This window comes from Lutra lutra, chromosome 18 (genome assembly GCF_902655055.1).
Source record: "Lutra lutra chromosome 18, mLutLut1.2, whole genome shotgun sequence".
Lineage (NCBI taxonomy): Eukaryota > Metazoa > Chordata > Mammalia > Carnivora > Mustelidae > Lutra > Lutra lutra.
Window position 1 is genome coordinate 15688321 of NC_062295.1, and position 20694 is coordinate 15709014.

Sequence of the window (20694 nt, forward strand, 5' to 3'; positions counted from 1 at the left end):
GGGTGGCTCCTGGTCCAGTGCTGGCGCCCGCAGCCGGCCTGGGAAGTGCGCATCCGCGGTGTCAGCTTTCATTCTCTGCAGCCCAGGCGTCTCCCACCTGCACTGTCTGCCCGGGACTGAAAGGTCTCTGCTTGGATCTCGGTCTCTAGGCTCTCAGGACACCCTCTGCGCGAGGGTGGAAGAACCAGGGTTCCGACCGTGTGGCCTTGAGCCACTGTCAGCCCATTCTAGGCCTCTGGAAACAAACTGGACGTGACAGCGCCTGGTAGGCCGTTCCGAGCGAGGTCTCAGGCAGCCCCCCTTCACCCGTCAAGCTGTTCACCCTACCACTTCCTAGTGATCCGTTAAAGTCGTATTGTGATTTATTGTAGCCTTCTCCCTGATTCCTGGTCACGCTGTACACATTTCTGATTTCAAAAGAGCTGTTATAATGTAGTGGTGAATAGCATGGGCTTCAGAGTTGGTCCATTCTGCTTTCACATACCAAATCTGTGTTCTTTGGCGAATTACTGAATCCGTTTTCTCATCCAAAAAAATAGAGGTAGCAACAACTCCTACAGTTCTTGACGATTACATGAGATCACTAGAGCTCAGTGCTTGCTATGTAGTAAGAAATTAGATAAATGTTCGCAGTTATTCTCAAGTCCTTCCATTTCCCATCACAGGTCTTAAACAAAACAAACAACAGGAAGTGTCTGCCCAGTTAAGCTTGACCTGTTCCTCGAAGTAGTTGTCTTACTTAACACCTAAGGAAGCTCATCCCTTTCTGTGAATTCAAGTATTCCCTTTGCGGATCCTTTGTCCTGTATTACCTTATAGTCGTTTACCATGGATGTCTACTTTCTTCACCCAGCTGTAATTTTGAGCTCCTGGAAGACTGGATCTTCACTATCTCCTCAGAACTGGTCTGTGCACATAGCAAGGGCTTGAAAAATGAAAAGGCAGAAATAAGCTTTTCAATGCATCTTTACCTCTGCAATCACTCACGTTCCTCAGTATTTACTGTCAAATAAGGAAAGCAGAAGGAATTACTCTTAAGTTTGCAAATATGAACTTTGAGGCTTATGCAGGTAAAATGACTATTAAAATTTAATGACTGTTAAAATCAAAAGAGATTTTGGCAGTCAATATAAGAACCAAGGTCTTCTGTACCCCTGGGGCAAATAATACATTATATGTTTATAAAAATAATTAAAAAAAACCCCACAAGGTTGTCTGCTCTCAAAGTTGTTCAATTTCCAGTCACTCGCATTAATACATTAATAATGAGGGTTATAACATTAGTTTGCTAGCATATTCAAACAGGAGTGTGAATGCTTTTGTTGAACATACTTGGTTGTTCTACATTTTAGGCAGCTTGGATTAATTAGAAAAAAGTCAGTTGCACCAGCAAATGGAAATCTAGGAAGAAGCAAATCCAGTAAGTATTGTGCTTCATTTTTTACATTTTGTATCCTTGCATTTTTAACACTGATAAACCATAAGGACATCCTTTGTTTTGCAGAGCAGTTGTTTGACTACTTAATTGTCATTGATTTTGAGTCAACATGTTGGAATGATGGGAAACGCCATCAGAGCCAAGAAATAAGTAAGTCTGGACTGCCAGTGGCCAAATCTAGCCCAAGAGGAGTCACTGTAATAGATATAAAGTAGTCAACAATTAGTTTAAAGGAAATAAGATACCCTATGAATTGGTAGTTTACTATAAAACCTGACTTGACAAAAAAAGAACAAAAATCTAACATCTAAAAGTATATAAAATTATTTTAGAATTTCATACAAAATCTCAATTGTATAGGGACAGAAAAAATACCTTTGCTAAAAGAAATACATTTTAACTTCCATATGGTCTTAATATTTAATTGTAGAAATATATTCAAGAGTTTTAAATAGATACAACTTTAATATTCTGATTTAGTCTTTGGTACAATTTTATTATAACTATTATATCACACTGCTTTGGTCATTTTAATATGCTTTTACTGAAATAGTGACTGTCTAATAAGGCTATATGATGGTTAAATATGTTTAATTTAGAGTGATGACAGCATTAATTTAACAATTATGTGTTCAAGTGTCAATTGAATTTTTCATGTAGTTGAATTTCCAGGAGTATTGCTGAACACATCAACTGGGGAGATTGAATCTGAGATCCATGCTTATGTTCAGCCTCAAGAACATCCAATTCTTTCTGAATTTTGCATGGAACTGACAGGCATAAAACAGGTATGCCCTTTTCTTTTCCCTACCTCTCTTCTCACCCTGCCCCCCCCCCAAAACCAAGAAAGTATGATGCAAATATTAAAATTCAGAAATCAGGGGCACGTGGGTGGCTCAGCTGCCTGAGTGGCTGGCTCTTGATTTCAGCTCAAGTCATGATCTAGAGGTCCTGGGATCAAACCGCACATCGGGCTCCAACTTCAGTGGGGAGTCTGCTTTAAGAGTCTCTCTCCCTCTCCTCACCCTGCACATGCTTTCTCTCCCTCTCTCTAAAAATAAATAAATCCTTAAAAAGATAAATAAAATTCAGAAATCAGTTTTTAAAAGAAAATAAAAACTATATACCATTTGAAATTAGATTTATGTGCTGCTAGAAATAATGTTCCCTCCAGAACTCTGTTGGAGTCTTTAAAAATTAGATAGAATAGTGTTGTAAAAATGAATATCAAACTTATTTCATGGAAATTAAATTAATTTCATGGAAATCAGTCAGGATTTAATTACTATGTTTCTGTGTGATTTTAGGTAGAGCAGCCTAATTTTTCTTATCTTGCAGAGTTCTAATCATTATATTATCTCTCTTCCATGTATTTTAGCATCTTTTTCTAAATTCTGGCAGTCAGAAGCTCTTTTTTTTTAAGATTTTATTTATTTGCAAGAGACAGAGAGAGAGAGAGAGAGAGAGAGAACGAGTTGGGGGGGGGCAAAGGGAGAACCAGGGGAGCATGGAGCCCAATGTGGGACTTGATCCCAGGACCCTGGATTATGACCAGATGCTTAACCAACTGAGCCACCCAGGTGCCCAGAACCTCTTCTTTTTTACATGCCTCTATAGTGCTTAATTTTGTGCTAATGATGTATTCCATAATTATGAAATTCGATTGTTAAATTCAGATTTTGTGACTTTACTCAGGCTCAAGTAGATGAAGGGGTCCCTCTGAGGATTTGCTTATCTCAATTCAGTAAATGGGTTCAGAAGATTCAGCAACAGAAGAAAATTATTTTTGCTACTGGGATTTCAGATCTGCCTAATTCTGAAGTAAAATTATGTGCATTTGTTACTTGGTCAGGTAAAAAACAAGTTGTATCTATCAAGCATAAATGAGTGGGATAACCACTGTGAATTCTTTATCTGTAGTAAAAATTGTACTTGTTAACCTCTTAGGCCTTGAAAAGAAATCTCAGTGCCTAACAGATGTTAACCAACGAAAATAAATTTATTCATATTTTTCAAATTTTACCATCCTGGGATACGTTAAAATTTTTTAAGACTTAACCCTAAGAATTTTTCTAGATTGTACCTCTTTGTTCTTCTGCTCCAGGCAAAGATGATTTAGTGAAAAATCTTATGCTACTTTCTACAACCTTGAATTAAAGAGAGTCTTCATTCCACTCACATCCTTTGCTTATACTTTCATATTGGGAAAAAAATGGGCCATTTAAGTAGATCTTTTGTGTGCCTATGATACAGCATTGCAATTAATAGTCGTTGATAGCAAGGCTGTGCCATTGTTAGTCATATATTTGGTTTTAGGTTTCTATAAGATGTCTGGTTTCTCAATTACATTAGTATTTTCTAGAATGTAGAAAGCAGATAACCTTCTCCAGGCCTTGTAACTTGATACCTTACTCTTCTTTCTGAGATAATCAGTGTGTTTAATTGGGTGTTTAAGGAATCATTTTGAGACTTAGTTACCAATCTTATTTCTTAATAGTGAATTATGTAAAGTGAATAATTGTTAGATATTAACAGCAATTAAATCCTGTTTCATTTTTATATAGTATATTGTTATATACAGTATAGTTTGTATTCTTTGTATAGTACATATTATACTTTGGTATATAGTATGCAGTGATAGTATACTATATACTCATAAAATGTATACAAATTTGTATATATATATATAAATGTGTCATTTTTAAAATTTAATTTATTTTTTTAAGATTTTATTTATTTAAAAATTAATAAAAATTGTAAAAAGATTTTATTTATTTGACAGAGATCACAAGTAGGCAGAGAGGCAGGCAGAGAGGGGAAGGGAAGCAGGCTTCCCGCTGAGCAGAAAGCCCGATGCAGGGCTCGATCCCAGGACCCTGGGATCATGACTTGAGGGGAAGGCAGAGGCTTTAACTCACTGAGCCACCCAGGCACCCCTCAATGTGTCATTTATATAAATATTATATTCTATGTGTTATTTCTTTCTAAATCTTACATAATATTTCAACCTTTTATTTATAAATTATTTATATTTGTATTATATATTTTATATTATATTATTTGTATATTATACATTATATATTTATATTACATATAAATATATATATTATATCATTATATATTTATATTACATATAAATATATATTATATCATTTATATATTTATATATAATACATATTATAACATATTATAATATATTATAATATGTTATATTATTTATATATAATATATTTATATTTATGTTTTATATATAAATATGTTATATCATTTATTATGTTTATTTATATTATATATTATATATTTATAGTATTAAATTTATATTTATAAATACAAAAACTGCCGGCATCATTGAATTTGTTCTATTTTAATATACTTAATGCAGACTGGGACCTGGGGGTTTGCCTGGAGTGTGAGTGTAAAAGAAAACAGCTGATAAAACCCATGTTCTTAAATTCTTGGATTGATTTCAGAGTAACTTACAAGGTAAGGGTCAAAAATGAGGGCATGGTCACTTTCCTTCTATGGAAAAATGATTAAACTTCATCCCATGCAAGGGTATAGGTTACTATAAATAAATATTTTTTTAAACTTTAAACTTTCACATAAGTACATTTTTTAAAGGTTTTATTTATTTATTTGACAGACAGAGATTACAAGTAGGCAGAGAGGCAGGCAGAGAGAGAGGGGGAAGCAGGCTCCCCACTGAACAGAGAGCCTGATGCGGGGCTCGATCCCAGGACTCTGGGATCATGACCTGAGCCGAAGGCAGAGGCTTTAACACACTGAGCCACCCAGGCACCCTCATAAATACATTTCTTAAAGAATGTAAAAATGACAACAAAATAAGCATATTCCAAATCTAATAGAATGAAAAATTATGAAAAGTAAGTGGTTAATACATAGTTTTTCTTTTTTTTTTTTTAATACATAGTTTTTCTAATAGTAACTTTTTTTGGATATGTTTCTTTTATTCGGTTAGATTTTCTATAGAAGAAAACCAAAAGGACTGAGTGGTGCCCTGCAGGAAGTGGGAATAGAATTCTTAGGACTAGAACATTCTGGTTAGTATAAATTGAAAGTAATTTTATTACGTAAGTTTTCTTATTTCTATTGTCTTTCATATGAATCTTGTATTTTTGGTGATGTCATTAATAAGGAGTATCCTTTCAGGCTAAAGAAGTTCTGAGTCTATACAATTCAAAGATGTCTGACTTTCAAATTATACTACCATGACGTAGTATAAGATAAAGACTGCCATCTAGTGGCTTTCTGGTTGCTAAAAAGAATGAGAATTAGCTAAATCAGATGGAGATTAAACAAATGCCCAAATTAGTGAATTAGTGAAAAAACTGAATAAGACCATTAGATTACTCACAAAGCATGGTCCCTACAGAATGTTGCTTGCATTTTTTTGAACTGCAACACATTTTTATCTCCTCTGTAAATGTGGGAGATCTTGTCTTTTGTTGGTAAGCTTGCCACAGCATTTGCTAGTCCAATTTATCATAATTAAAATTAGTAGATGATCATAAAACTAATAGTATGTTCCAATTTTAATTATGATTTCTTATTTTTGCTATATTTCTTTACACTGTTACTATTAAAATCAGTGTTTGTTATCTATTTCCTCAGGGTTGGATGATTCTCAGAATACTGCCCTGCTTGCTTGGAAAATGATCAGGGATGGTTGCTTAATGAAAATTACAAGGTCCTTGAACAAGGTTAGTGTGTCTTGCCTCTTTATCCTGTCATCTCAAACTCCAGAAGTAATTGTAGGTTCATTGAAATATAGATATCATGTGTGGAATCCTTGATAAATCATTGAATGATGACATTTTTCTTTTTTGTCAAATCATATAATGTGTACTAAAGAGATTATGAATGCATAGTTTCTAAAGCTTTTGGATTTGTCTGTGGAATCATAGGTTCCCACTAAGAAGAATTCCAGCGTTTTCACCTGAAATTTGAATACGAATCAAATTGAAGAATGGTCAGCCTGCAACAGTAGCATTCAGGGTCTGAGCATATATGATAGGGAGCCTAAAAATACAGTAAATTCTCATGAAAAAGTTCAAATGAGGTCATTTGGTGTAAATTCTCCTCTAAAGGTACAGCAAGATCAGTTCCAACTAAAAAGCAATGTAAAAGCAGGTCTTCATAATGCCAAAAGCTATTTATCTCTTTTCAATACCAAGTCCTCTACTTCTGTGGAGCAGTTGCCGTCTGCCAGCTTGAATACACCTATGCAGAAGCACATAAGAAATGAACACCTTGCATTTAGTACCAAATCTAAGTCTTCAGCAATTGGTTCAGAATTGGTACTTGTATCAACTACCATTTCATCTGTTAATCATGTTTCTGATATGGAAATGAGTTCTGCTCTTGATTGTTTATCTATGTTGGCTGATTGGGAGGATGTAGCTTTACTGCCAGCATCTCAGCCTGAGCAAAGTATAGATTATATACCTTCCATTAGTGACTCAAACTTAGATACTTCATTTAATTCTATAGAAAGATTAATGGTTTTAAAAGAAGGCACAGAAGAAACCCCTCAAAAATCTGGGACCTCTAAGTCTGTCGTATATAAGAGTCCACATATTACTATTTATCATGTGGAAGAAGCCAAAGATCCAGATTCAGATGTTTCTGACTTTAAATTACCTGAATGCAAATCAAGTAGCTTCAACAGTGTTAATGCCACTGTGTCTCATCCTTCAGTTTTGGGGAAATACCCCCACATTTTAGGTAGTACTAAAAGGAATCTATCCAGTCCTCTATCTTTCCCACCAGCAAAAAAACAGACCCTCACTCTTCATGAAGAAAAACCTACATCATCTGATGGCTCCCCAGTGAGAAATTGTTCCCGGAAGGTCCTCCCCTCTATCTTAGCTTCTACAGTTAACCTACAAGAACCTTGGAAAAGTGGGAAAATGACACCTCCTTTATGCAAGTGTGGCCGAAGATCTAAGAGAGTTGTTGTTTCTAATAATGGACCAAACCATGGAAAAGTCTTCTATTGTTGTCCAGTTGGGAAATACCAAGAAAACAGAAAGTGTTGTGGTTATTTCAAATGGGAACAAACACTTCAAAAGGAAAGAGCCAACAGCAGAGTTCTGTCTCATTCTCCAAGGGGAGTCACTTTTAGTTCCCCAGAAGTAAGCCATATATGTAACAGAAATGTAAATTTTTCTAAAAATTAATTGAGACTCAGACCTTCAATGAGGAATTGATAAACTTTCTCTACATTTAAACTATGTTTTTACTTTAATTTGACTTTTTGTGTGATAAAGAGAAAAAAGTATATAGGGCTACAAGTTATGGGGACTTAGCATATCTTGAGTTCTATAGACTATATTGGGGCTATTATACAAACACACACATACATGCATACACACACACTGTAAATAGAGAAAAAAATCAATTTCACAGTCTTCTAATTTCATCAGTTACCTAACATGTGTCTTCTGTTCTTGTATGAATCCTGATTGTTCCTTGAAATTCCAAGTATCATGAGTATTCTGATAATAGTTGTACACTGTTTTATTTTTATATATTAACACTTGCCAAATTTATCATACTTTTTTGAAGAACCACAAATTAAATATTTTATATACTATATTTGATTAGATACAAGCAACAGTAGTATGATGTTCTTCTTTTAGTTAGACCCTGAAATGAATTTAAACTATTTTTAAGTTACTTGAATAAAAATGTGACTAATAAAATTCCCTAGCCTGTTTTCAGGTAGATACTTAGACTTTGAGAATTATGATTATCTTCTAACTGATATTTTTATTTTTCTAAAAAAATTTATAATAAGTTGTTTAGTTTTATTTCAAAACTTGAAGATTTGTTCTGATTTGTATATCAACGAGTCAGAAGAATGATTCAACCAACAGGTCAGAAATTTGATTCGGATACTATATGCTTTAAAATTTTCTTAGCAATTGATGGCATTGTTTTCATATTGCCAAAATCATAAGAACATTGACACTAATGCAGAGGAATTTTATTCTAAATAAATATTCTATATCTTTTATTTCAGAATTCAGCCTCTGATGTTATACCCACAAGATATTTTATTTTACTTTTTTAAAAGATTTTTTTAAGTACTCTACACCCAATGTGGGGCTCAAAATTAGAACCCTGATATCAAGAGTTGCATTCCTGACTGACTGAGCCAGCCAGGCGTCCCAACCACAAGATATTTTAAATCAACAACTTATATTACCTCATTTGTCATCACCTCCCTATGCTCTTGTGGTTTGGACAGAATCTTTGTTTTATAGATACTGTGATAAATAATAGAACAGATTTAAATTGTTTCCCGTTCTTTCTTCCTCAGTTCATTTCTTTTGATCTTCCCGCTGATAGTCTTTGGCAGCTCTTGAACAAATTCACCTGTTGGGATCAAGGGAAAAAATTAGCCCAGAAGTTTTCATCTTTAGACAAAGTAAGTTATATAGAAATTATTATCTCTAGGTGAAAGAATTAGGACACCCATTTGGGTCAGTTTTGGTAACAACCAGAAACAGAGATGGGTGTTATTGAGGAGATGTCGCTTAGTATTTAGAATTTACTACAAGTCCAGTAAGCCAAATGACCCAGCAAATTATGTCAAGAGTTTCATTTTAATCTCAAAGAGTCTGATTCTTATCCATGTCATTAGTTCAGTTTGGAATATTTGGTGTAGCATGTTTGAGGAGAATATTTATTAAAATTAAAAAAAAACCAGCTGAAATTTGTCAGAATGCTAAGCAAATTGTCATCATAATTAGAATACCTACCTTTCTGGGATATTTGTAAGGTGCTGTAGTTTTTTTTACATGCTCCTGAATCTCCTTTTTTAGTTGTTCTTGATCATGTGACATGCAATCAGGGGCCAGAACAATAAAAGCTTTTACTACCTGCAAAAAATATTTGAAACATCAGGAATGTATATTTTTATGTTTCTCTAACGGAATCTAAGGACTTGCTGGGGTGGGCCAGAAGGCTTCATAGTGTTTAATCTCAGTTCTGTGCTCTTAAGTCAGCCAGTTTGAGTCTCATAACTCTTATTCTGTAATACAAGAGAGTTTCTGGGACCTCTGCTTTGTTAATGATCTTAATGAATTAGAACTTTCTCATCTAACTACATCTTGAACTCTGCCGTCTGACCTGCTTCTGTTTCTGAGCTGTCTTTGCTCTTGACTTCTTACCTCATCTTTTATCTCCTTCAAAAAAATTTCCTTTTAGAAAAAAAAATTTTTTCCTTTTAGGAACTCAGCAATGCACTAAGCATAGCCTTTTGGGTAACATCTTAGCCTGGTCTAGCCTAGTTTCTAGGTCCCTCCCCTCATTGTGGCCCTTATAAAGAGTATTCATACTGAGTTTGCTCTATCCTTGTTGAAGGGAACAGTTCATTCAGGCTGTGCACTCTTCATTCCAGAGGTACTTAGGTTGATAATAAGGCTGTGAAAGTTCCAACAGACACTTTGCTATTACTCTGACCAATTTACCTGACCTTGAGGAACAAGAGTAGAAAATGGTGGTGGTCTTGCTGTCTAATTGGCAGAAGACAGGGAGGACTTCATCACTTTATGCTCACAAATCCTGTTCTCAAAGTTCACTCTTCCTTGAAATGTTTTGGAAAATCCTGCCCTGCCCAGAGTGTTTAGACAATCTATCTATAATTTTATCATACCCATTTTTTGATATTTCATAAAATGTTTTTTGTGTTTATACTGGCTCTTCTGCTTTATCAATAAAAAAATTTAACCTTGCTAGAGGTGACTCATTCAGAGGCAGATTATTTTAAGAACTAATGTTTGTAAGTATTGGCTTAAATATTGATGACTTCTACACCTTGGATAACGTCCACTGTATCTTTGTAAAAGGTTTTTTTTTTTTTTTAAGATATATGTACTTATTATAGAGAAAGCACACCCATGCACCCAGGAGTTGTAGGAGGGGCAGAGGGAGAGAATCTCAAGCAAACCCCACACTTAGGGCAGAGCTCAACTTGGAGCTCAATCTCATGACCCTGAGATCATGACCTGACCTGAAATCAAGAGTTAGATGCTCAACTGTCTAAGCCACCCAGGTGCCCCTATAAAAATCTTTATAAACCATTACAGAAGATCATAAATTAATATGAAGTGCCCTAACATGATTAAGAGCATGAACTCTAAAGTCAGGCAGTCCAGGTTCAAATCACACTTTGTTGTGTAATTTTGGGAATGTTAGCATACCTCTTTGTGCTTGTTTCCTTCTCCAAAAAGAGAGGTTGTGAGGTTTAAATAGGACCTATACAGGCCCTGAGTAGGACTTAATAATACCTGGAACATCAGAAAAAGTCATCAGAAATATTAGGTATTAGTTGTAGTATTAGAAGTACAAAAAGATTTTTTTAACTAAAATCCTTAAGTTGGCTTCAAAGTTTCTCTAAAATTCTCTGCAAAATGTTGCATTTTTATAAGAGTCTATAGTTGTGCCATTTAATATGGTAGCCACTTGTAACTTTAAACTTAATTAAAATGAAATAAACATTTTCTCAGTCATACCAGCCACATCTCAAGTGCTTTATAGCCATGTGTATTGTATCAAATGGTGCAGATATAGAATATTTCCATCATTGCATAAGTCCAGTAGTGACCTATTGGCCTTCAAATTACCTTCAAATTACAAAGAACATTGTGATCCTACCGGTGGAGTTAAGAGTGAAAGGATAAACTTCAGTAATCACAGAATCAATTCCCTGATCTGTGGAATATTGGAGGCCTTGCTTGGCAAAGGAGACCTGAAGAGTAGCTTGAAACCTTTAAACCCAAACTACCCTCTGATCAGCTCCAGTAAAAATGAGCTTTCAAGCGTATATATGACTTTTGATCTCGGGGTCATGAGATGAAGCCTCTCACTGGGCATAGAACTTGCTTTAAAAAAAAAAAAAGGAATGAGCTTTTAGGAATGTCTTATTCACAGCTTATTTCCTGAATCTTCCACCCATCCATGTACCCAGCCTACTTCTGGTTGCCTTAGTTGCTATCTTTTTTTTTTTTTTTAAGATTTTATTTATTTATTTGACAGAGAGAGATTACAGTAGGCAGAGAGACAGGCAGAGAGGTGGGGAAAGCAGACTCCCTGCTAAGCAGAGAGCCCGATGCGGGGCTCAATCCCAGGACCCTGAGACCACGACCTGAGCAGAAGGCAGAGGCTTAACCCACTGAGCCACCCAGGCACCCCCTTAGTTGCTATCTTTGACCTTCCTTCCACCCCCTGATATCTGATGCCGGCCTAGCCTCCTCAGCTACACTAGAGACCATGTTGGTTTCCAGACCTGGGTAATAACTTCATACCATCTAGCTGATATCTGGCATTCTATCCTGCTGTGAGCCTGGGTTGTTCACATTCACACCATCCCTCTATGGAAAGGATACAAATTCCTTATATATTTTTTCAGTCTTATTCATAGCAGTTGTTTCTGGCTAGCATATTTACTAATGACTGTCTGACTTGGAGTTAGTCAGTCATTTGGGTAATTCTGTTTCAGTGAACGGCTGAAAAGTATGTGTTAGACTGCCAACAAATTATAAAGTGGAGATGAATTTTTTTTTTTACCTCTCCCCTGATGGGGTCTGGGCTGCTGACAACAGCAGCCTCTACAACTGTAGGATGCTCAATCAGGGCACTTTCCACCTCAAATGGTCCAATTCTGTAACTGGGAAATAAAACATATAAAGGTGAGCAGCAGATACACTCCAGAACACCAATGATCAGTTAATGTAGACATATACACAGATGAAAAATTACCCAGAGGACAATAGGATATCATCTGCTCTTGCAACAAACCAGAAATAGCCATGTTCATCCACATAGCCCCTGTCCCCAGTGATGTAGCAATTGCCTCGTAGTGTTGAAGCTGTTTTTGTAGGATTATCCTGTGAAACAAATAGCATTTTGTTAGTATTACTGTGATTGTGATTCTTCTGTTCAGTTGGATTTTTAAATGTTCAAGGGAGGGGTAAAAAAAAGTGGTCTCTTTGAGAAGACTGGGAATGAAGAGGTGGCAGCACATGAAATAGAGATGAAATTTCATTGGTAAGCTAGCCCCGTCAAAGAAAGGTAAAGTATAGTTACAAAGACTAGGCATGCTGCCATCCTGACAATTTTCTTTTCTTTTTTAAAGATTTTATTTAGGGGCGCCTGGGTGGCTCAGTGGGTTAAGGGCTCTGCCTTTAGCTCGGGTCATGATCCCAGCATCCTGGCGTCGAGCCCCACATCGGGCTCTCTGCTCCACGTGGAGCCTGCTTCCTCCTCTCTCTCTGCCTGCCTCTCTGCCTACTTGTGATCTCTGTCTGTCAAATAAATAAAATCTTAAAAAAATAATAAAGATTTTATTTATTTATTTATTTATTTAGAGAGAGAGGGAGATAGCAAGGCGGGAGCATGAATGGGGTTGGGACAGGTAGACACAGAGGCAGAAGGAGACTCCTTGCTGAGCAGAAAGCCTGAGACATGGGGGCTTGATTCCAGGACCCTGGGATCATGACCTGGGCCGAAGGCAGATGCTTAATTGACTGAGCCACCCAGGTGCTCCTTCTTTTCTTTTTTAAAGATGTTTAAAATTTGAGAGAGAGAGGGAGAGTGGCGGGAGGGCCACAGGGAGAGGGAAATAATCTTAAGCAGAACCCATGTTGAATGCAGAACCTGATGCAGGGCTCATTCCCATGACCCTGGGATCACAACTTCAGGGGAAACCAAGAGTTCGTTGCTTACCCAACTGAGCCACCACGTGCCCCCACTGAGAATTTTCTTTGATGGATTACTAAACACTGCAGGAGTTGAGGATCCAAGGTGTGGGGTAATTAAGTCTTTTGGGTGGTTAATACCTAACACTGGGAGGAAAAGAGAGAGGTGAATACTCAGAGTTAAAAGAAAGCACCAACACCTAATAAAGAATAAACTTTGTTTTTACATTTTGTTTTGTTTTACACAAAAACAGAACTGGTTCTGTAACTTTGGTAGGAGGAAAAAAGGAAGTATTGTTATATTATGTAAAATTCATGGACAAGTAGGGATGCCTGGGTGGCTCAGTTAAGCATCTGCCTTTGGCTCAGGTCATGATCCCAGGGCCCCGGGTTCTGTCCCTGTTTCTCCCTCTGCCTCTGCCTACCACTCCCCCAGCTTGTGCTCTTTTTATCTCTGTCAAATAAATAAAATCTTTAAAAAAATTAAAAATTCACTAAGTAGAACCCAGACTTTTGATTATATCAATGTAAACTTCACACTATAATTTGTATACTTTCATCATAGATGAAAATAGGTTTGCAAACAGTAGGGAACTTGGAAGGCCTCTAGTGAAAGACATTTCTTAATCTCACTGCCCCATTTTCTATCCCTCTCACTCAAGAAGAGAGAATAATCAGATTTCAGGAAAATGATTAGGTGCTGTTTTACTGTGTAGAGGATGAGTATATACAAAAATGCTGTCTTTCTAGGGCTCCCTTCTCTTACCTCCATGAGCCTGGAGCAGTGATCTAGCCTTGGGAGAACAAGCATTTGGATGTTTCTTTGATTTCCTGTCTGAGGGATTAATATTCAGGACAATGAATCTCTCAAGATATGTCTAAAGTACCTATCCTGGGTGTGTTTTATGGCAAATAGGGATCGTTATCAAGCACTTTTGAGAAATAAGTAGGAAATAAGAGGTTATTTAATAAGTCTCTTACTATATAATGAGCAAAAAGGCCAAATGGTCGGTTAGGTAGAACTTGAATGCCAATATCTCCTTCTTGTCCTGGAGGTAGAACATTGCCATTTACATCTAAAATCTAGGATAAAATAGAACAATTTATTTAAGGAAATTTTTATGTAAGGTGCATGTTAAAATTTTACTTTGCATGTTTTGTATTGCAGACTTCCAAAAAATTTAAGGATACTTTAAATTCTCAAGAGAAATGTGCTTATTTAAATTCTTAGTGAAAAATACATGATAAAATGCAAGTTAGCAAAATATAAAGAATAAAAATCATCTTTAATTCTAACAATAATCTCATTTTTGGTCATATCTTTTGAGACAATATAGAGATAGGAAAAATTAGGATCACTTTATAAATACATTATTTTACAACCTTCTTTTATCATGCAGTATGTCTTGGTTGTCTTATTCTCAAGTAAATATTTCATTACTGGTTTACAAATGTTGTTTAACTATGGAACAAATAAAATCTTACTTCAGGAGCCCAATATAAGTAAGCAGAGAAAGGGGAACGTTCTCTGGTTGAGACACTGCTGAGTATGCCAGAAGCCTTGTTTTCTTACCTTTTCCCGAGTCCTCCTAATTCCCTGAAGTACCTAACAGTGAAAAACTGACAGTAGCTAGCATTACCTAGGCCCTGACTGCATTCCAACTAATAAATGCTACAGCTCTAAGTACTTCACATATATTGTTTTCTTTAGTCATTACAACAGTCCTATCTGGTTAGCACTATTACCATGCTCATATGAGGAAACCAAGGTGCAGAGTTTAAGCAACACAGCGTATGACTGAGATGGAATTAAATCTCAGCAATTACACTCCAGATCATGCCCTCTTCGTCACAACACTTGTCTGCAGTCTCTCCAGTGAGTTCAATCCAATTTTTAAAAACCCAGATTAACATTTTTCAGGCTGGTCATTTAACTCATGTACCACATTTTGCCTTAAATAACTTTTAGCTATCTTTAAATATGAAACCCTTTACTTTCTTTTATGTACATCCACCAAGAGCCTTCAAGTCTGAGATGTGGCTTGTGTGGAAAATAGGGATATAATACTTATTTGGCACTAATGGAAATGGGCTGTCCCCAAAAGAAACTTGAAAGTCAGAAGAATTCTAAATGTAAAATCTTACTTTCACATTCTTATAAATAAAAAATATATAAATTCCCACCCAGTCATCTAAAGAACATTTGGCTCCAGTATCAAGGAATTACTGATGGAAAGGAGATATTTTAAGAGTTCCAGATACTGGGGTGCCTGGGTGGCTCAGTGGGTTAAGCCTCTGCCTTCAGTTCAGGTCATGATCTCAGGGTCCTGGGATCGAACTGGTATTGGGCTCTCTGCTCAGCAAGGAGTCTGCTTCCCCCCGCCCCCCACCTGCCTCTCTGCCTACTTGTGATCTCTCTCTGTCAAATAAATAAATAAAATCTTTAAAAAAAAAAAAGAGTTCCAGGTACTTAAAATAGACTACTCTTTAATGGATAGGAAGAGGCAAATGTTCTATTTCTGGAGAGAATCTCCAGATTATGCAAGTGGCCTTAAAAATCTTTAGACATGAAAATTATGGGCTTTGGGCTTTGAACTTGCAAGAATCTGATACCCAGCTGGTGGGAGCACATCCCCAGCAGATGCTCTTAGCTAGGTAACAAGAGAAGTAATAGGAGCCCTTGGAAAAAAGTTGAAAATGGAGGTAGCTGCCTTAGGGAAATATGCACATCAAAACTACAAAGAGATACACTTCACACCCATTAGTTTAGCTGCTATCAAAAACACAGAAAGTGTTGGTGAAGATGTGGAAAAATTGGAACCCTTGTGCACTGTTTTGGGAATGTAAAATGGTATAACCACTGTAGAAAACAGTATGGCAATTCCTCAAAAAATTAAAAATAGAATTACCATATGATCCAGCATTTCTGCTTCTGTGTATATACCCAAAAGAATTAAAAGCATGGCCTTGAAGAGATATTTATATATCCATGTTGATCACAGCACTATTCACAATAGCTAAAATGTGGAAAGAACCCACCCATTGACAAATGAACAAAAAAGCAAAATGTGTTATATCCATGCAATGGGATATTATCCAGCCTTAAAAAAGGAAGGAAATTCTGACCCATGCTACATGGATAAAACTTGAAGACATTATGCTAAGGTGTAATTAGCCATTCACAAAAAGATAAATACTGGTTCCACTTAATACGAGGTACTTATACATAGTAGTTACAGAGGTAGAAAGTAGAATGGTGGTTGTCGGGGCTGGGGACATTGTGGAATGGGAAGTTATTATTTAATAGATATAGTCTCAACTTTACAAGATGAAAAGAGTTATGGAGCTCAATCTTGTTAATAATTGCACAATATTATGAATGTATTTAATACCACTGAGCTATGCACTTAAAAGTGGTCAAGGTGGTATATTTTATGTGTATTTATTATAATTTAAAATTGGGGAAAAATTAGCTAGTAATGCTGACTGGGAATGCATGACAGAGCAATTCTCCTCTTGGCCACACCCTTTCTTCATTCAAATGTAGTTGCTCCAGAAAACCACTGGGCTCAAATTAGTGGGGTGGTGGTGATACACTGCTTTTGGATCACTGTGAGTACAGCTGCACCTGTGAGACCTTCACAGCAATGCATATTGGGCATTGTCATTAAGAGGGAAGAAAGGAACACAGCTTTGTGAAATGCCAGCTTGATTACTTACAATGCAGACATGATAATGCTCAATTACCAATTTTTCTTTCTCTAACCTAAGGCAGCCTATAAACCAACAAACCATTGTTAAGCCTGTTTACAGAATGTAACCAGGACTCCTCTACCATCTCTTCTTAGAAAAGATTTTCAAAGGAAGGAAATGCAAGGGAAAGATGAATGATAATAATGGCACCTATCTTTTAGGTCTATATTATGTGCCAAACACTTTGTTCTTTAGAGATGTTATCTCATTTAATCCTCACAAAAAGCCTATGATATCAGTTCTGTTATTATGAGGTCAACCAACCACCATTTTGCCTTTGACTGAGGCAGGAGAGTGTCTCTGGGATGTATGTCTTTCCATGCTAAAACCAAGTAAGTCCCAGGCAAACTGAGGCAAGTTGGTCACCCTAGTCTCTATTTTACAAATCAGGAAACTGAGACTTTAGTAACTTCCCCAGACACTCAGCCAAAGACACTCAGCTCATGAAGCTCAGAGCCAGACCTGAACCCCCAGGCAAGCCTACTTTTAGATGAGGTTCTCATCAAAGTTAAAGCAAGGGTGAGAACCCAGATCTGGCTTATTCCATAAGTTGACATCAGCAATCCATTTCAAACTTACTCAAACTTTCTTAAAATTACCTGATCCTAAGAATTAGGATGCTTGTTTAAAACACAGATTTCAGGGTCCCACCTAGAAGGGGCCTGAAAATTAGTATTTTTTAAAAAAGCATCTGTGTAATCCTTATGATCAGAAAAACCTGGGAAGATTGATTTCATCTATAATTACCCCTCATTTAGGTTTGGTTTTATGTGTTCTGTTCTGTAAATACATCTATTTTGTGTTTTCATTGCTATGCCATGGTTTTCTCTTTTGTATTAGTGTAAGTTCCTTTGGCTATGCCTAGCTTTGGGTCTGCTGATCTGAGAACAATTCTAACCCTGTCCAAATCGTGCAGATGGGATAATAGGATGCTCCTTAGGGATCAGGTGGTAATAACAGCCATGGTTACAGAGAGCCAGGAAATGGCCAGGCAGGGCTGGGTAAGGAGAAAAATACTTCAGCTACTATAAACTGTAGCTTTCTTTGGCCTACTTGAACCCCTTAGAAGGTCTTAACCTCCCTTGTTAGAAAGGGCAATGTGATGGTTGTGGTTAAAAGTACAGATACTGGAACCAGATTGCTTGGGATTGAATTCCAACACTAGTAGCTCCTAGCTATGTTACCTCTGCTGAATTCCTTCCCTCTCTGTGCCTCATCTATAAAATGGTTCTTTTTTATTTTTTATTGACATGCAGTTGACAACAGTGTTATATTAGTTTTAGGTGTACAACATAGTGATTCAACAAGTTTATATATTATGCTATGCTCACCACACGTGTAGCCACCCTGTGTCACCATACAATGCGACACAATACCATTGATTATATTCTCTATGCTGATCTTTTATCTTTGTAACTTACTTATTCTATAATTGGAAGCCTGTATCTCCTACTTCCCTTCAGCCATTTTAAGATGGTCCTTATATTGATAATGTCTCTCATAAGTTCTTTCTGGGAATCAAATAGATAAATATTTATAAAATGCCTAGAACTGCTTGGCACAAGAAACTTCTTTGCAAAAAAAAAAAAAAATGGAGACCATTAAATTAATGTCTCTAATCCATTTCCATTACATGGAAATTAAGATGTCATAGAAGCAGCATGAAATCATCACCAAAACTAGGAGTGTAGCAGAGGGTTGAGTGGGGTAAGTGGTAAACAGATTGGGTTGTTAAATATTCTCCTGGAAGGGGATGTGCAAACCTTAACATCAAAAGCAGGAGACGGCTTTCCCATTGAGCCAGGCTTAATTTTCATTCCCTTAAAATTTCCGCAGATTAGCACCTAGTTCAGAAGGAAAAAGAATCAAGTAACATTATAAGTAACTTAAAATTCATTCATTCATCTGCCATGCATTCATTAAACAAATATTTATTGATGATCATCATTATTATGATGAGCAAGGCTCAAAATAAAACAAATTTCTGTTCTCATGGAGTGTAGAGATAGACACTAAACAAATACGTAAAGTTACAACACTTAGTAAATTGATAATTACTAAAATATCCACATTAATGAAAACATTTGTACCCATATTAGCATGATACTTATTATGCTGCTTCTATTTCATACATCTGTCAATTTTAGGTATTTTAATTTTTGACCAGGCACTACATTCTCATGGTTTATAAATAGAAGCATTATAAAAAGACACGCTATGAAAAATTTTTCAACCTTTCCCTTATCTGCTCCAATGTATGCCTCCTTTTCCTTACATAATAATCAGTCTTGTTAGTAGCTTATTCATTTCCTCTAGAATTCTTTCTTATTTCTACAAGCTCTTTAAATAACCCTTTTTAGAAATATACTTGCCAAGGAGTTATCTAGTGAACTCTTAATATTTCAAGTAACAAGGAGCTCAGCATTTTACGTTTTTGAGGCAGCCCTGACTAAGAGAGTTTCCTCTTACATAAGGGGAAATCTTTCTGTAGATCTAGTATTCTTCCACTTAAAATATATTGTAATGCCTTCACTCTGATCGGCTCTATTGTGGCTTTTCTCAGTAAATGGCTAAACAACTGTATCTGTTACAGAGCTTTTATGCAACTAGCTTCCCTTACAACTTTTTTTTTTTAACTATTCTTCTAACCACTCACCTTCCTCCCTATCTCTCAATCATAAGGATATAATAAACATGTATTTTAAAATTTATTTATCAGTTATTTATATTTATTTATCAGTTTTTATTTATCCAGCTAAGTCGAGTCCAGCCTTGTCTTTTCAATGAGGTCTGATACCATTTCAGTCTGTCCATATCCTTCATAGATATCCAGACCTGTCCTTTTTCTCCATTGTTCAGTCACTTCAGGATTGATTGGTTCACCAGCACTCACACAGTACTTTAAGCTTTTAAATTTATAGCTTCTCAGAAAACAGGTAAGTTAAATTTAGGAGAAAAAATGGAGAGAAATGAAAATTAAAGTTATTTCTAAGAAATTCAATGTAAAGTGTGTTTTAGTTCCCTCCTTCGTCCCCTCACCAATACAAAATAAACAAACCATTCTAACATTGTAAGGTGACTCCTAAAACATCGTTTTTTTTTTTTCTACTTTTATTTTTTGAGTGTATGAGTTGTTACAAAAAAAAAAAAAAGCCACTGGCATTATAAATCAGTGATTAAAAATTTACCAGTTGGGGCACCTGGGTGGCTCAGTAGGTTAAAGCCTCTGCCTTCGGCTCAGGACATGACCCCAGGGTCTTGGGATCAAGCCCCGCATTGAGCCCTGCATTGGACTCTCAGCTCAGCAGGGAGTCTGCCTTCCCCTCTCTCTCTGCCTGCCTCTCTACCTACTTATTTTCTCTGTCAAATAAATAAATAAAATCTTTAAAAAAACAAGTTACCAGTTGTGTGGTTAAATTAACTGTGGAATATTATGCAATGGAATACTATAGAGTGGTAAAAAAAAAAAAAAAAGAATAAGGAAAACTCCTTGACAGTGCTGTCCAACAGAAATTTTTGCCACAATCAAAGTGTTCTGTTATCTGCACTATCCACTGCAGTATCATCTAGCCCTATGTGGCTCTTGAGCGCTTGAAGCATAGCTAGTGCAACTTTGGAACTGAATTTTTAATTAATTAAAATTAAATGTAAGGGGCGCCTGGGTGGCTCAGTGGGTTAAAGCCTCTGCCTTCGGCTCAGGTCATGATCTCAGGGTCCTGGGATCGAGCCCCACATCAGGCTCTCTGCTCAGTTGGGAACCTGCTTCCCTCCCCTCTC

The 20694-nt window shown here is 36.4% G+C and overlaps 2 protein-coding genes and 1 long non-coding RNA gene across 3 annotated transcripts in view; 2 read left to right on the plus strand and 1 right to left on the minus strand.

Moving 5' to 3' along the window:
* LOC125090826 (ERI1 exoribonuclease 2-like) lies at positions 1 to 10200 on the plus strand. The gene is given in 9 exon segments (XM_047713932.1): positions 1 to 123; positions 1353 to 1420; positions 1505 to 1588; positions 2099 to 2226; positions 3134 to 3290; positions 4821 to 4921; positions 5418 to 5499; positions 6071 to 6159; positions 6364 to 10200. Coding segments are annotated over 6 exon segments (1758 nt in total). The 5' UTR covers positions 1 to 123; positions 1353 to 1420; positions 1505 to 1588; positions 2099 to 2202; the 3' UTR covers positions 7669 to 10200.
* LOC125090829 (acyl-coenzyme A synthetase ACSM3, mitochondrial-like) overlaps positions 7961 to 20694 on the minus strand; it is a 27278-nt gene continuing 14544 nt past the window's right edge. Inside the window, 7 exon segments of the mRNA XM_047713936.1 lie at positions 7961 to 8836; positions 9222 to 9345; positions 12035 to 12134; positions 12227 to 12354; positions 14146 to 14247; positions 18681 to 18761; positions 19715 to 19838. Of these exon segments, the coding sequence (XP_047569892.1) occupies positions 8754 to 8836; positions 9222 to 9345; positions 12035 to 12134; positions 12227 to 12354; positions 14146 to 14247; positions 18681 to 18761; positions 19715 to 19838 (742 nt within the window). The 3' untranslated portion in view covers positions 7961 to 8753.
* Positions 20272 to 20694, plus strand: part of LOC125090840 (uncharacterized) — a 32235-nt gene continuing 31812 nt past the window's right edge. The window contains exon 1 of the long non-coding RNA XR_007124494.1: positions 20272 to 20313. This is a non-coding gene — a long non-coding RNA (uncharacterized LOC125090840). The remainder of the gene's footprint in view (positions 20314 to 20694) is intronic.